Source organism: Crocodylus siamensis, chromosome 3 (genome assembly GCF_052110815.1).
Source record: "Crocodylus siamensis isolate JL-2025a chromosome 3, ASM5211081v1, whole genome shotgun sequence".
NCBI classification, from domain to species: domain Eukaryota; kingdom Metazoa; phylum Chordata; order Crocodylia; family Crocodylidae; genus Crocodylus; species Crocodylus siamensis.
In genome coordinates, this window is record NC_143397.1 from 27,421,158 (window position 1) to 27,438,012 (window position 16,855).

The 16,855-nt window shown below is 44.4% G+C and overlaps 1 protein-coding gene across 5 annotated transcripts in view; it reads right to left on the reverse strand.

Moving 5' to 3' along the window:
• C6 (complement C6) overlaps nucleotides 1-16,855 on the reverse strand; it is a 53,164-nt gene that overhangs the window by 4,004 nt on the left and 32,305 nt on the right. For all 5 annotated transcript variants that reach the window (XM_090037997.1, XM_090037996.1, XM_090037994.1 and 2 more), the window contains 7 exons: nucleotides 16,267-16,433; nucleotides 12,138-12,363; nucleotides 11,368-11,539; nucleotides 8,552-8,663; nucleotides 5,144-5,276; nucleotides 1,683-1,877; nucleotides 592-682 (listed from right to left, as the gene is read on the reverse strand). In XM_090037997.1, coding sequence (XP_089894123.1) covers nucleotides 592-682; nucleotides 1,683-1,877; nucleotides 5,144-5,276; nucleotides 8,552-8,663; nucleotides 11,368-11,539; nucleotides 12,138-12,363; nucleotides 16,267-16,433 — 1,096 coding nt within the window. The remainder of the gene's footprint in view (nucleotides 1-591; nucleotides 683-1,682; nucleotides 1,878-5,143; nucleotides 5,277-8,551; nucleotides 8,664-11,367; nucleotides 11,540-12,137; nucleotides 12,364-16,266; nucleotides 16,434-16,855) is intronic.

A 16,855-nucleotide genomic window follows, 5' to 3' on the forward strand; every position in this document is an offset into this window, starting at 1 on the left:
AGGACTTCTATGAAAAAAATGGTATACAATGCATTTTGAGGTAGACTGGAGTTCAGGAAAATATGAGAGATTTGTTTCTTTTCTTTTTAGAAGGTTTGGTGGGATCAGCAGAGGTAGAGGGATTTAGCCTCCAGAGAGAAGGTGTTGGGGGTCAGGAGAACAGTAGATGTAGTACAACAGCAGTCACCAGATCCAGATCACATACAAGAGGCACAAGTGAGAGGGTACAGAAAAGATGGTGAAAAGAAACAGGAAAATGTGGAGAAAAGAAGGCTACAATTAGGAGAAGTGTATGCCTGAGCTAAATGAGGTTGAGAAAAGGAAAGAAAAATATTTTGAAAGGTCTGGAGAAGATTCTGAATAAAATACAGATTACTAGGTGATAATCCAGTCTACACTGCTACAAACACCAGATACCATTTTAATTCTGCACATTTTGTCAGTGTAAAACAACATGTGCTCCCATTTGTAAAGAGCACAAACAAATGGGAAGAGAACTCTTCTTCAGTTAGAAGAGAAGTTTGAGTAGCAGTCATTTTAGTACAAGCAGCAATAATCCCAAGGAGTGGTTCTGCCTTTATTTCTACGTACCCACAGTCTTCATCTGGAGATAAGCAAACGCATTGGGATCCAACTTGTTTTTCTCCTAGCTTGCAGTGACCTCTTGTCCTTGTTTGCTCATCTGAAAGAGCAAATAGGGACTGGAAGGTAATTCATAGAAGTGCCAAGAAGCTCTAAGCAGCTAGACCTTTACATGAGTTCAACTGACTTCAACAAGTTCAGACCTTGGCAGATGCTATGCTTTTTTAACCGGCTGACAGAGCATTCAATGAGTAGTTCCTACAAACTAGTGATACAATCTCTCTATTTAACTAGGTAAATATATTGCCTTTATGACCAATGAATCTGAATGTCTTTGTTAGGGCATATTGTAAATAATTACATAGGTAGAAGAGAAGATGAGTCACGCTGACAAAGTTGATGATTTTGGCTTAAATTCCACAACACTTTCAAACAGCCGCTTTATTTATTTAGCAATTTGATATATTCCACTTGTACAGCTTATTATGGGAGGAAATTGGATTCTCATGTCATCTCAGACCTTATGCCCTTTGAGGAGAGACTCTGGGAACTGGGTTTGTTTAGTCTGAGTAACAGAAGACTGAGAGGTGACTTGATAGCCACCTACAAGTGTGTCAGGAGCAAATACCAAGATCTACAGGAGCAACCCTTGAGAAAGGCATCCCTTGGGAGGACAAGGACCAATGGGCATAAGCTAGTTGAGGAAAAATTTAGGCTAGACATAAGGAAAAACTTCTTTTCCGTAAGGGCATCTAGAATCTGGAACACACTCCCAGCAGAGGTTGTGCAGTCATTATCCCTGGAGGTGTTCAAGAGGAGGCTGGACAAGCACCTCATTGTGCTTGTTTGAGTCCAATTACCTGTGCAGGGGACCAGACCTGATGAACTTACAGGTCCCTCCCGGTCCTTCTGCTCTATGATTCCAGGAAACTACATGCACATCTACCCTTAAGAAGTTAAAAGTTTTAACATAATAGTGAAATGATCACAACTCAAAGGTATCCTTTACTGGACCAGTTGGGTACACTCTGTTCAATGCACAATCTTACAACTTAATTGCTATAAATACTAATGTGCTAATTACTTGCAGGGGCACTAACCTTTTTCACAAGTAAGTGAGGAGGTATCCAGAGGAGGTATCCAGGACATCTCTTTCCCACAAGTATATTGCTTTTGACCAGTAACAATGAAGCCAGGAGGACATCTTAACTGTATTGTTTCATTCACTTTATACTCTTTTTTAAGTGGGACTACTGAGATGCTATCAGAAGTTAATGGTCTAAGGCAGACTGCAGCTGTTGTGAAGAGAAATGATTGGTTAAAAACTATGATGTTTCATTTTAGAGAATGCACCTAGCAAAGATTTACAAAAGTATCATTATTTTATAAACACATTCTACCAACAGTGACTTGAATGACCTCTGATATCACTTTCTAGTAGGGCTGTGTGAAGCTTCGGTCTCTGATTCAATTTGATGGAGATTCGTTCCAATTCGGTGGCCAAATCTCTGAATCCAAATGGAATCAAAGGACGCTTTAATCTCTCTGAATCAATTCAGAAAGATTCAGATTGGGACATAGACAGCTTTAAATGTTTTTTCTACATACCTCTAGGTAGCAGAGGCTTGTGAATGCTGTGAGGCTGGGGTGCGTGGAGTGTCCCAGAGAAGCACGGGGCACTCCCTAGCGCACTTGGCGGCAGACCCAGAAGTGGATCAGAAGCACTTCTGGTCCACTTCTGGGTCCACTGGGGAACACACAGATCCTCCCTCCCCTTTGCCCCCCCCACCCCCGCCTTGGTGACTGGTGCCTTCTGGATCTGGGAAGGACACCTGGGGTCCCCCTGCAGCTGATCACTGAGCCAGGGGAGGGGGCAACGCGCTCCCCAGCAGACCCAGAAGTGGACTTCCAGTCCACTTCCAGGTTCACTGCCAAGCATGTGAGGCCCCCCCCCGAACTCCTGTGGGACGCTCCATGTGCCCTAGCATTGCAGTGATCACAAGCTGCACCTGCTACCTCTAGGTATGTAAAAAAAAAAACTTTTAAAACTGTGTCTATGTCTGAATCAACACTGAATCTTCAGATTGAGATTTGGCCGACAACACAGACAAGTGCAAGGTGATGCACCTGGGGAGGAACAACTGGCACCATACCTACAGGCTGGGGAACTCCCTTCTTGTCAGTACAGAGGCAGAAAAGGTTCTTCGAGTCATCATTGATGCCAAGATGAACATGGGCCAGCAGTGTGGGGACGCGGTCAGGAAGGCAAACCGCACCTTGTCGTGCATCCACAGATACATCTCAGGCAGGTCCAAGGAGGTGATCCTCCCCCTCTATGCAGCACTGGTCAGGCCACAGCTAGCGTACACATCCAGTTCTGGGTGCTGCACTTCAAGAGGGATGTGGACAACATGGAGAGGGTCCAGAGGAGGGCCACCCGCATGATCGGGGGCAGCAGGGCAGGCCCTATGAGGAGAGGCTACGGGACCTGAACCTGTTCAGCCTCCACAAGAGAAGGCTGAGGGGGGATCTAGTGGCCTGTTACAAACTAGTCAGAGGGGACCAGCAGGCACTGGGGAAGTCCCTGTTCCCCCGAGCACCGCCAGGAGTGACCAGGAATAATGGTCACAAGCTGGCAGAGGGTAGATTCAGGCTAGACATCAGAAGGCGCAACTTCACGGTCAGGGCAGCTAGGATCTGGAACCAACTTCCAAGAGAAGTGGTGCTGGCTCCTACCCTTGGGGTCTTTAAGAGGAGGCTAGATGTACACCTTTCTGGGGTCATTTGACCCCAGTGCTCTTTCCTGCCATGGCAGGGGGTCGGACTCGATGATTTGCTCAGGTCCCTTCCAACCCTAGAAACTATGAATCAGGGACAGTAATCCAAATCAAATAATTGAATCACTGTCCCTGATTCAGGTCGAGTCCAAATTGAATAGGGCCTACTTTGCACACCTCTACTTTCTAGTACTGGAAGCAGCTCTGCATAAGCATGTGAAGTCAGTGGAGTTAGAAATAGGAGCAGAAGTCCTTTCAACTACCAGTATCAGGGCTTCAAGAGAACTTGCTTTCTAAAAAATCATGTCTCATTTTTAGATCACATTGAATGACATATATTTTAAAAACCAGCACCCAAGGATCATCCACTAAACCTTCTAAAAGGATTCTTTCTACCATCTGCAAATTACTTAGGCCATGGTTTTCAAGACTGATCAGTCATTTTCGGTGTCCAAGTTGAGACATCTTAAAGGTGCCTGATGTTTAGCAGATGGATGTTCAGCACTTCCTAAATATGGGTACCCAAAATTATTATTCACTTTTGAAAGCCATAGGCTAAATATTTCATATTCATTGAACACTGTCCTTTAATGTAGCATCTTAGTTCCTAAAACCTATGGACTACTTTTAAGATATTATTGAAACTACTTGCGTCTGCCTCTTAGGTCCACCCAAGAAGATACACATCGGCTGTCTGCTTAAAAACCTAACAGCTGCTACATATCCAAGTTGACAGAAATTAATATTCAAGCCTTCTGTAGTTCATTTTGAGATGATGGTGTAGATCATCTCGATGTAGAATGAAGCAACAAATCAAAAGACTGTTGATGCCGTTTTCTTTAAGAGAAAATTGTTCTTGCTCTATTCTTTTTCTAGGTAATTTGGCTTTGGCAAGGCACCTTTTACTGATCAGACCTTTCCCTGAAAATTAAAATAGCATATCAGAAGGGCCAAACCAGAGATTAGATTTTTCTTCTGGCAAGCCTGGAATCAGATTGTATTGGCTTGCTGAATCCCTTTGCTAGCCTGACAAGACTAGCTCACCCTGTTGCAGCCAGGGCAGTAAAGGGTGTGATTACTAAAAGGATTTACCTTCTCTTCTTGGCTTATGCTTTGAAGGTTCCCATGACACTGTAGTACGTTATGGGCAAGAAATACAGTTCTTACATTTCTATAATGGCACCCCAAAATCCCCTCTGCCACAGGCAACACTCAATATTGTAGGGAGCAGCGCTGTCTTGGTAAAGTGAGTCAATATACCAGGGGAAAACCTGAGAGGGTGATTAACAAACAAGTTTGCAACTTGAGAATTTAAACCATCGTAAGATAGACTGGGACTGACTATTGGATAAACATTTAACCTGGGATTTGTAAAACTCTAAAGGGCCAGGTATCACAGCAAGGTGGAAAGACACAAACTTCTGTCCTTTGTTTGCCAAGAAGTAAAGTTATAGCCTGATGATATTGGAAGGAAAACTTAAGTTAAATACAGGGTGTATCCCTCTACCAATGATCTTTTGGGTCACAGGAAAGTCTCCTGAGGAAAGGTATGAGAGTCCCATTGCCTCGTATACAACTATATTGAGCAAACCGCGGGAACATACATCTTGGGGGACAATTGTGCAATGATAGGTTACTGACCAAACCAATCATCTGAAGGTTATTGTTATATTTAATTAATTCTTAATAAATGTATTCATTTACGAAAAACTGAACTCTAATGTATTTTTCCCTTTGAATGCCTTATTCCTGAATGTCCAGTTAACAATTCTCTTGTTTCTTACGCAGGCACTCGATGCTTTCTTGTATCCAGGTTTTATCTGGTAAACACCGAAGGAACTGATATCCCACAAGGTCATATCCAGTCATGCAGGCAACCTCAGCTTCTTCCCCAACTAAGTAATCGCTTTTCTCATTCTACAATTAAAAGAAACAATTAGTAAATGGATTATTTGCCTACATAGGAAATGACTACCTAAGGGCATAATTTGTGTTAATTCAACTTGCCTAATCATTTTTCTGTTCTGAGTTTTCCAGAATCTGGAATTGGAAACCATGTCTGTATAGCCCCTAATTCATTAATAATTTTTGAGCATGCAGGTTAGGTTTATTTGGCTATATGTGTGTTATGGTATTCTTCTGCATCCTGACAGCATGAATACAAATCTTACTATCAGGTTTCAGGGGTCTACATTCATAGTCACGTGTTTAAAGTTCACTCTTCATAACTACTTCCTAAAAATAAATTAAGAGTTGCTATGCTGTTTTAATATTTCTAACCTTCAACTTATTTGCTACAATATTTGCTGAAAATAATCACTAAAGAGGTAGGAATCACTAAAGATGTCTTTGTGAGTTCTGCCCAAATGTTTGCTAAGATGTACAAATTACTAAATATAGTAATTTAGGCTCTACTCATGGAGGGATAACAATATGGATAGATTTCTGCTCCTTTACGAAGCCCTAAAGTCTATTCAAGTAGTGATACCTGCAAGGTGGCAGGTTATATAATGCTCCCCCTAAGGATAGCAAAGTGTTTTTGAATTCTTTCATACAGTACCTACATACTTAATCATTCAGAGAATAGGCTGATTTCTTAGGAATCATAAACTAAACACCACATACAACTGTATGTACTATATCTGCTAACACAGACAGTGAAGTCTGATAGAGGGTTTTGCCAGTAAGTTGCACAGGGTCAGATATTCATGAGTACTTAGGAGCCATGTATACACATAGCTGAAGTAGCCATATTTTTAGTTTTTCACATTCAGCAGCTCTCACTGATCACAATAGCACTTTAAGGAGTGACTTAAAGCTGGGCAGACAATGTTCCTCAATGATTTTTCAAAAACCATTTTTTGCTTCTGTTGCAGAAAGCACTGCAGCCTGAGGATGTACCTGCTCTCCTTCTCTGGAGCGTTTTAAAGATGCAAGTTATTAGGCCCTTTTGGTGACAAAGCCACTGTCCACAGAAGAGTTCTGAAAATCTGGCCCCATCATGGAAATGTCTAGTGGGAAGCTCCATTTGGCTCTAAAATGACTTACAACCAAAATATAAGGCCTGATAACCAAGACAACTATAAATATATGTCATGCCCTTGAGTTAATCAGTAATGCCATCCTGCTTCTACAGTGAACTTTTATTTTGCTGATTAGTCCATTCAAGCCACATAAAGCATTTGCCATTTGTTTTGTTTCCCTTTTCACTGGCTCTAATTATCGTAAGTTTTCTTTTATGCTCTAATGCTAGCAGACACAAATTGCCTACAGCATAGATTCATAGATTCATAGATGCTAGGGTCGGAAGGGACCTCAATAGATCATCGAGTCCGACCCCCTGCATAAGCAGGAAAGAGTGCTGGGCCTACATTACCCCAGCTAGATACACATCCAACCTTCTCTTGAATACCCCCAGGGTAGGGGAGAGCACCACCTCCCTTGGGAGCCCGTTCCAGACCTTGGCCACTCGAACTGTGAAGAAGTTCCTCCTAATATCCAATCTAAATCTGCTCTCCTCTAGCTTGTGGCCATTATTTCTTGTAACCCCCGGGGGCGCCTTGGTGAATAAATACTCACCAATTCCCTTCTGTGCCCCCCTGACGAACTTATAGGCAGCCACCAGGTCGCCTCTCAACCTTCTCTTGCGGAGGCTGAAAAGGTCCAGTTTCTCTAATCTCTCCTCGTAGGGCTTGGCCTGCAGGCCCTTAACCATACGAGTGGCCCTTCTCTGGACCCTCTCCAGGTTATCCGCATCCTTCTTGAAGTGCGGCGCCCAGAATTGCACGCAGTACTCCAGCTGTGGTCTGACCAGCGCCCGATAGAGGGGAAGTATCACCTCCTTGGACCTATTTGTCATGCATCTGCTGATGCACGATAAAGTGCCATTGGCTTTTCTGATGGTTTCGTCACACTGCCGACTCATGTTCATCTTGGAGTCTACTAGGACTCCAAGATCCCTTTCCACTTCCGTGCCACCCAGCAGGTCATTTCCTAGGCTGTAGGTGTGCTGGACATTTTTCCTCCCTAGATGCAGCACTTTGCATTTCTCCTTGTTGAACTGCATTCTGTTGTTTTCTGCCCACTTGTCTAACCTGTCCAGGTCTGCTTGCAGCTGTTCCCTGCCCTCCGGCATGTCCACTTCGCCCCATAGCTTAGTGTCATCTGCAAACTTGGACAGAGTACATTTCACCCCCTCGTCCAAGTCGCTGATGAAGACATTAAAGAGTATCGGTCCAAGCACCGAGCCCTGCGGGACCCCACTGCCCACACTCTTCCAGGTCGAAACCGACCCATCCACCACAACTCTCTGGGTGCGACCCTCCAGCCAATTCTCCACCCACCTGACTGTGCAGTAATCCAAGTCACAGCCCCTTAACTTGTTCACCAGTATGGGGTGGGATACCGTATCAAAGGCCTTCCTGAAGTCCAATAGACTTCATCATGACATTATTTTTTGGGTGATACTTTTATTCAGAGTTGTGAAAATCAGAGGAAAAAAGATGGAGACCCAAGGGTATACTCAGGTGGATATGATATTAAAGAAAATGCTGTCACAATGGAAATTTGCTAATTTGAATTGAATGGAAAATTGAATGGCTAGATAAAAATCTAAGTGTGCTTAATGCTAGCCTATTTTGGGTGCTCAAGAAACATCTTGCCTTTTGTGAGAGAGAAGTGCATTGGGAAATGGGAAACAATATGCCACAAGAACAGCAATGCTGCTGCAGGAATCAGAACAGTCCTTCAATGAGGGCATTAGGACATGACTTTCTTCTGGAAACCAGCTCTGCTAGTGTAGTCCTCCAACCGTCCTGCTTTTGAGGTTACTAATGTTTCTAACCCAGCACAGTGCAGTCTCTTGGTCAGATCACTGAGGGTAGGAGTGGATGGACTCTTCTTTCACTTAATATATTTCTATAAGGCAGCCATAATAAGGTCCCACTGCAACCTATGTGAATTTTCAAGGAATAAGAACAGATTTTCAGCTGGGAATGAATCTTCTTACCTAATTTTCAGAAAACTAAATATCAAGCCCTGTAGGCCTCTTTCTCAGCTTATGTTGATTGGCAAAATGCCACTAATTTTGTTAGTGTGACTTGGATTTATACTAGCTGGAGATCTGGCCAAGTGCATTTATATAGGTTATTTAGATCCAACATCATAACACGTGCCCAGTTATATATTCTTACCCTGATGAAGCCATTTGCTGGTGGGACTGGTGCAAGGCATCCAGATTCAGGTTCAGCAACATAAATATCGACCTCACGCCTTTCTTCATCATCATTTATGCATGGGGCTCCCCTGCATATACATATAGGCATGGATACAAACTCAAAGAACAGTCACTGAAGCAATTTGTTTCTAGTAAGACTTTAGGGGAAAAGCTGGAAAGTTAGGCATTATGGAAGAGGTCAGACTGGTTCAGAATGGTCCATTCTAGCTTAACAAATGTTGGTTTGGCAAATACTATCTGTGGGGCTCAACCACCATTTTACATACCTGAAAAATGATAAAAATTATGATCATACTATATGGGCTTGTTGGGAACCCCCTCTAATTCACTTGAAGCATTGGGCTTAACATTTTAATTCAATCTATCTTCAGAGCATAGAACTAAGCTGGTGCCCTACAATCTTCCCTAAGTAAAGGATACTACCCCAGGAGCTCCCAGAGACTCAAGGTTCAGCTCAAGTTTTTGCCCTCAGTCTCTACTGCAGATAAATTATGCTTACCATTTCCTTAAAACCATTTAATTTCCCTGCTTTGAGTCACCTTTGTTGTGCTGATCTATACTTTTGGGAGAATGAAACCAAGAGTCTACCCACTTTCCACTCCTACCCATCTACTCTACCTCTTCAGAAGAGGGAGGAGTAGCCTTAGAGTGTCTGTTTCTCATTTCACATTGTGAGGAGCCTTAGGTGCCCTCATTCCCCAGGAAAAGTGTATAGGTCATATTATGAACAACTCCACAGAGAATAAAGCAGCCTAGAACACAGGAGATGTGAATATCTTTCTTCATCCTCTGAGAGTATTACTACTTTATCTGTGCCTCTATTTTTCTGATACGGGATCTAAACATGAGGAAAATGGTTAGCAAGCATTTGGAGATGGACATATTATTTTTATTTTCCTTTTGCTTACAGTGAAGTGCTTGTACCTCATCCAGCTGTTGGTGTTATGAGGGATGACAGGGTAAAGGTTCTCAGCTAGGGCAAAGTTCCCTTAGAAGTTTGACTTTAGCCCAGTGAACTCTGCTCTGTATTGCTTCCAGTAAACTAGAAGGACTATATCTGGCTGTTACTCTCAGGGTACGAGCAGCACAGTGGGCTTTCTTTATGTCCCTCTAAAAATAAAGGAGGGGCAGCAGACTGGTGTTCTGAAACAGCCTTTCATGGGAAGTAAAAACACTAATTTGTTAAGCTGAAACTTGTCAAGTATGTGTTTGTGAATAAATGACATGATTGTCTGCAATATCAAAGGACAGAGCTTGAGGACCAAGAGGTCCCTTTTAGTCTTAGAGCCCTATGAAGAAAATGTAGAAAAATTTTTGCCTCCTTACACTTCTGCTGCATTAGTAGGAGCATTGATAGCAGATTGAGGGAAGTGATTATTCCACTCTGTTTGGCACTACTTCTCTTGTATACTTCATTTCCCCTTCTACATATCATTAACGTGGCAAAACCACACCACTGCTTTATTGCTGACACTTGCCAGGTCTTCATCCTGGGTGCACAGGTGTGCTGCACACGTGAGGAGGTTGTCAGCAGTTTGTGGTTAATCACCACCCTCACATATTGGACTGTCCTTTAAGATGATCTTATAGAGTGTGGCATTAAAGTGTCCAACTCCAGAGCGAGTCCTGTTTAGTTTAATTCATAAGCTGCAGGGGAGCATGTACCCTGGTGGATATGATGTTGGGCCGCTTATGAAGCACTTGAGACAAGAATCAGTCTCATCCCACTTTTTGTGGTGTTGTTTGAGTGCCTATATGGCACTGTTCCCACCTCTAAACTGTTGCAACAGTACCTGCACCTCCCAGTTAAATGAGTTTCTTGACCTTAGCCCCCTGTGTTCTGGTTGCTCCAGGACTTCATGAATAAGATGCTCCCGGGTATGCCGGGCAAGGCTAAGAGTAGCCTTCTGTCTTTTTAGTTGGGAGGTGGTGTCCCTGACAAGTATTGGCAACATGTTAGCATGACTATATGTTACACACCCTGAGTTTCAACCTATCTACCTATTCGGTACTAGTGAGGCCACATCTGGAGTACTTGTGTTCAGTTTTGTGGCCCCCACTACAGAAAGGATGTGGACAAATTGGAAAGAGTCCAGCAGAGGGCAACAAAAATGGTGAAGGGGCTGGGAGACATGATATCTGAGGAGAGGCTGAGGGAACAGGCTTATTTAATCTAGAGAAGACAAGGCTCAGAGGGGATTTAATAGCAGCCTTCAACTACTGGAAGGAGGTTCCAAAGAAAATGGAGCTGGACTGTTCTCAGTGGTAACATATAACAGAACAAAGAGCAATGGTTTCAAGTTTCAAGTTGCAGCATGGGAAGTTTAAGTTAGATATTAGGAAAAACTCTCCCACAAGAAGGGTAGTAAAGCACTGGAACAGGTTACCCAGAGAGGAGATTTTTAAAACCTGGCTAGATAAAGCCTTTGCTGGGATGATACAATTGAGGATGGTCCTGCTTTGAACAGGGGGTTGCACTAAATGACTTCCTGAGGTCCCTTCCAACCCTGATTTTCTATGTTTCTATGTTTTATTAATTTCTAACTCTCATATTGGGTTACTCTGTTGGAAACTTCTGCAATTGTTACTGTTAGGTTCACTGAGTCCTGCGAGGAAGCATATGCAATAAAGGATGAGTCTGAACACTGAAGAGAATTCATATTGCTTTTCAAGCAAATATTTGCGCACATTTTTAGGTGGTCATTCAGCTATAGTGAAAACATTTCCTGCTGTGGTGCAAGGATGTGGAATTCCGTTTTGCTTATCACTTACTTATCAGCAAATAGTGAGACATAACAGTCTTCTTCTTGCTCACTTTCGCCCTTGCATGGCTTTCCACCATTCAGTGGTGAGGGGTTATTACACTCACGGGATCTTCTTCTCTTAAAAGAAGCATCACATGGGCTCCATGAAGACCAACAACTCCAATAGCCATCAACTTCAACTAGAATGGATGGAAAGACACATGAACATTCAATTAATCTATGCATCCTATGTTTACTCCTGGATTCATGGAGTATTCTGTACCCAATACAAGCTAAGCAAAGCAGAGCCTGGGCAGTTCTTTGATGGAACATTCCAAAGCCAATAATACAATTAAAAATAGATTATACTTAAATTAGTGAAAATTAATTGGGTGACTTTAGCCCAGGCCACCAGGAATTTATGCACCATCTGCTTCTGAACACTCCACTTAAAAAAAGGGGAGGGCTGAATACTTGAGGGATTTTAAGTTAGAACTGAAGTGATTTAGCAAAGGTCTTCATATTCCTAAGTACAAGGAAGGAAAAAAGGAAGGAAGGAAGGAAGGTTCATTATGTTTTTCTGTGGAAAAATGTGGAAAACATTGGCAAAGTTTTCATTTTTTACACATATTTTTCTGGACAGTAGAATACTGAAAGCCACCTAAGGGATTTGTAAACGTGATGTCCATTGATATTAATTTCCATTGATATTAATGGGAACTGGCCATCCAAAGACTTTGAAAATCACAGATAAAAGGTCCATGTTCACAACATCACATAATTATTTCCCATAAATACCTGATGTATAATCTGGTGCTCGTTTCTCACAGTTATCCCCATAGGTTCCGGCTTGACACACACACAGACACTCTGTTCCAGATAACACAGGTTTGCCATTATTGGGACAGGGAGCACATTTACAAGGGTCAAATTTGTCCATGTATTCAATTAGGGCTCTCCAGAGGTTGCGGCGTTTAGTCACAGCACATGGAAAGTTCTTCACTATGTCCAGAATTGGGGCAAGCTAAGAGACAAAAATAAAGACCTTCATCTGCATTATCTATTTGGAATGTTTTCAATTCTAAGCAGGAAAGAAAAGCTCAGAGAATAGAAAATAAAGTAGAGGTTTTCTGAAAGGAATAACAGGTTTGTGAAATGCACAATTTTCTATTGCAGGAGTCATGGGAAAATTTTCTGATTCAATTTTGCAACCAACCCCTTTTCCCTCCCTTCAGATTTTCCTTTGTCAGTATTTACAAGGAACTAGCTATTTTTCTGTTGAAAACATTCATGACAATGTAGGTGAACAAGGTCTGGAAATGAAAAATTTCTAAGCCTGTTTTCATAGTTTCATAGTTTCTAGGGTCAGAAGGGACCTGAGTAGATCATCTAGTCCGACCCCCTGCCATGGCAAACGACCCCAGCAAGGTGTGCATCTAGCCTCCTCTTAAAGACCCCCAGGGTAGGAGCCAGCACCACTTACCTTGGAAGTTAGTTCCAGATCCTAGCCACCCTGACTATGAAGTAGCGCCTCCTGATATCTAGCCTAAACCTGCCTTCTTCCAGCTTGTGACCATTATTCCTGGTCACTCCTGGCAGTGCTCGGGGGAACAGGGACACCCCAATGCCTGCTGGTCCCCTCTGACTAGTTTGTAACAGGCCACGAGATCCCCCCTCAGCCTTCTCTTGTGGAGGCTGAACAGGTTCAAGTCCCGTAGCCTCTCCTCATAGGGCCTGCCCTGCTGCCCCCTGATCATGCGAGTGGCCCTCCTCTGGACCCTCTCCATGTTGTCCACATCCCTCTTGAAGTGCGGCGCCCAGAACTGGACACAGTACTCCAGCTATGGCCTGACCAGTGCCACATAGAGGGGGAGGATCACCTCCCTGGACCTGCTTGAGATGCATCTATGGATGCATGACAAGGTACAGTTGGCCTTCCTGACTGCTTCCCCACACTGCCGGCCCATGTTCATCTTGGCATCAGTGATGACTCGAAGAACCTTTTCTGCCTCTGTACTGACAAGAAGGGAGTTCCCCAGCCTGTAGGTATGGTGCCAGTTGTTCCTCCCCAGGTGCATCACTTTGGACTTGTCGGTGTTGAATCCCATCCTATTCTCATCTGCCCACCCCTGTAACCTGTCTAGGTCTGATTGTAGCCTATTTCTCCCTTCTAGGATGCCCACATCCCCCCACATCTTAGTGTCATCTGCAGATTTGAACAGGGTGCTATTTAGCCCTTCATCCAAGTCGCTGATGAAGATGTTGCACGGTGCAAGCCCGAGGACCAAGCCCTGCAGAACCCCACTGCCCACATCCCTCCAGGCCGAAAACGACCCATCCACCACCACTCTCTGGGTGCGGTCCTCCAACCCGTTGGTGAACCAATTGACTGTGTGGGTGTCAACACCACCATCCCCCAGTTTCTTAATGAGAACAGGGTGAGAGACAGTGTCAAAGACCTTCCAAAAGTCTAGGAAGACTATGTCCACTGCTACCGCTGCATCTAATGATTTGGTGATCTGATCATAGAAGACCACCAGGTTTATCTGACAGGACCTGCCACTAATGAACCCATGTTGGTTGCCCCTAAACATGACCTCTCTTCCTGGCCCCTCATTGATATGTGCCAGAATACTTTTCTCAAAGAGCTTTCCCAGGATTGAGGTAAGACTAACTGGCCTATAGTTTCCCGGGTCTTCCTTCTTCCCCTTTTTGAAGATGGGAACCACGTTGGCCCTCTTCCAGTCCCCTGGCACCACACCAGCACAACGAGTGCTCATAAAGCCATGCCAAGGGTCCTGCAATGACCTCGGCCAATCCCCTTAGTACTCTAGGGTGGAGATCGTCTGGACCGGCTGACTTGAATACATCCAGTCCCTCCAGAAGTTCCCTAACTAGTTCCTCATTAACCCTTGGCCTAGGTGAGGGGGGCCCAGCAGGGGGGTGACTGTTCCGGTCCCTGCTTAGGAAAATGGAGGCAAAGAAATCGTTAAATATGTTGGCTTTGTCATCTGGTGTGACGACCACATTTCCTAACATGTCCTCCAGGGGCCCCACATTACGTGGAACCTTCTTTTTACCCCCTATGTAATTAAAGAAGGACTTCTTATTGTCCTTAATCTGGGAAGCTAGTCCCAGTTCCATCTCTGCCTTGGCCTTCCTGACTGCCCCCCTACATCACCGAGCAACTGCAGTATAGCCATCCCTGGTGATGGCCCCTCCCTTCCATTGGATGTACGCCTCCCTTTTAGCTAGGAGACATTCCCAGATGCTTTTGGTGAGCCATGGGGGCTTGTGTGCCCTCCTGCTCCCTTTGATCCACATTGGGATTACCTCCCTTTGGGCTTGGAGGATCGTCTCCTTAAGGAGCGACCACTCTCCTTGGACACCTGGCTCCCCTCCCCTTGGGACCTCAGTGCTTCCCTGACTATTCTCCTTAACTGATTGGGAATTAGGCCCATTTTTCTTTATTCTGAATGGTAGCAGCTTTCTGAGGAAAATGAACTACTTGTAAGATCCAATGAAATGTGAAAGGTTTCCTTGATTCTGAGCACTATGTTCACTATAAACATGTTGCACAACTCTAGAATGGTGTCAATTAATACCATGCAACAGACAGTGAAAGGGTGTCCTCTCCACAGCTAAAAATATTGAACCAGATCCTCAGTTGATGTGTATGGACATGGGTCTCCTAACTTCAATGCAACTCTCATAGAGCTATGGTTATTTACAGACAATGAGATATTGTCTCATATAGACTTCTGAACATTTTAAGTAGCCAGGTCCTACAAGGCTACTATGTAGTGAAGAATGACTAAGACTAGAGTAAGAAAGGGTAAGTTTTATGGCACATATCATTCAAGCTCAGTTTGGAGCCATAAGGGGAGAACCATATTAGTGTGGTACTACGCGGAAGCTATAAGCTTCTCACCACACCTGCACTAATGCAGCTGCACGCAGCATTGCATTAATATAATAACTATGCTGCTACTTGTTCCAGAGTTAGCCTGCACAATACTAAGATGCCCTCTGCATACCTGCATGCCTTCCACAAACTCATCTTCCGTACAGTACCCAATACAGCCTCAGGGTTGGAAAAGGCCAGCTGCTGGCTCCAGCCCCGAGGCTGCACTTTTCCTACCCCATCCCTTGCACTGGGTTATTTTTAGCCCTCCATCTCCTTTCCCCATGCCCAGATGGACAACCTCAGTCTAGGTACTAGCCCCTCTCCTGCCAAACCCCCATATCCTGCAAGCCACTTCTGGTGCCAGTTTTACCAGCATTTGCCACTGTTGGGAGCTGAGAAAGTAGGTCAGGGTGTGGAGAGGGCAGGTGGAATGGAGGGGGTTGGTTTTCTGGGAGTTGTTCATCTGGGAGTGGGTGGGGGGGGTGGGGGACAACTGGTCCCTAAAAATAGTCCCTGGTCCAGGGGGATAAGGGAAAGAGCTCCCCTGTCTCCCCAAGCCTCCTTCCCCTTCCCCCCCCATAGACTTCACCAACCTCCCTCATACTGACAAACCCACCTGGACCCCACCTATCCCTCACAGACTCTGCCCACCTCCCCAATCCCTCAATCCCCCTACAGACCCCTTTTAACCCTAATCCCTCCTGCAGACCTCAACTGACCCCTTGACTTACCCAATTCCTTTTGTGGACCCTGCTTGCCCCCTCTCCCCCAGCCTCCCCAATGCCCTCAAAACCTGCTTGCCCCCTGTAATCACCCCAAGCCCCGCCCTGCCCCCCGGTAGCCTCCTCATCCCAATTTACCTTAGAGTAGGTGGCCATTTTTAACTTGATCTAACCTCCCCTACCTTCCCAGAATGTATGCACCCTAATACACAGGAGTGGCTTAAGAATGGAAGGCCTTCTATTTGCTTCAATGGTACATTAATTTTCCTTATTTCCTGCTAATGTTTTTTACTCTTACCTCATAATCAATCACAACAGGATTCTCCTTTGTTGATTCCAGCCAGTCTGTGAATACTTTTTGCCCTGGAAAAGCCCCTTTTTTCTCCCAGGCCAGAGCTCCAGCATACTCTGCCCTTCCACCTTTCACCAGTGAAAAAGAGCGTTCAGCTGACTGCAATATTGAACCTAAAATGGGATTTAGATTAAGGTAAGTCAAGGAATAACTTCAACCTTACTACAGCATAGATGCAAGTGACATCTCTGGCTTCAACCAGAGCCACATACTTGTCAGATTTCAGAACAAAGGGGCTTGTATAGAACCTGTCTGGCTGGAGTTATTCCCTTATAACAGGAATCCTGGGCAAACAATTGGGCACTGGGGGCAGACCTATCAGGAGCACTCAGCCAATATGGATATCATCCAATAAGCCATAGGCCTGCATGATTCCTTGAGCATTCAACTGCATTTTAAATAGGGTCCCAGCACTTTCTCTTGTGGAACCAATCCCATCCCTAGAACAGGACTGGATAGGAACTTCTAAAAGTTAATCCTGGAAAAATTCCTCATTTGAGCCCACCACCAGGGGTTTTATTTGATTTTGGATTTA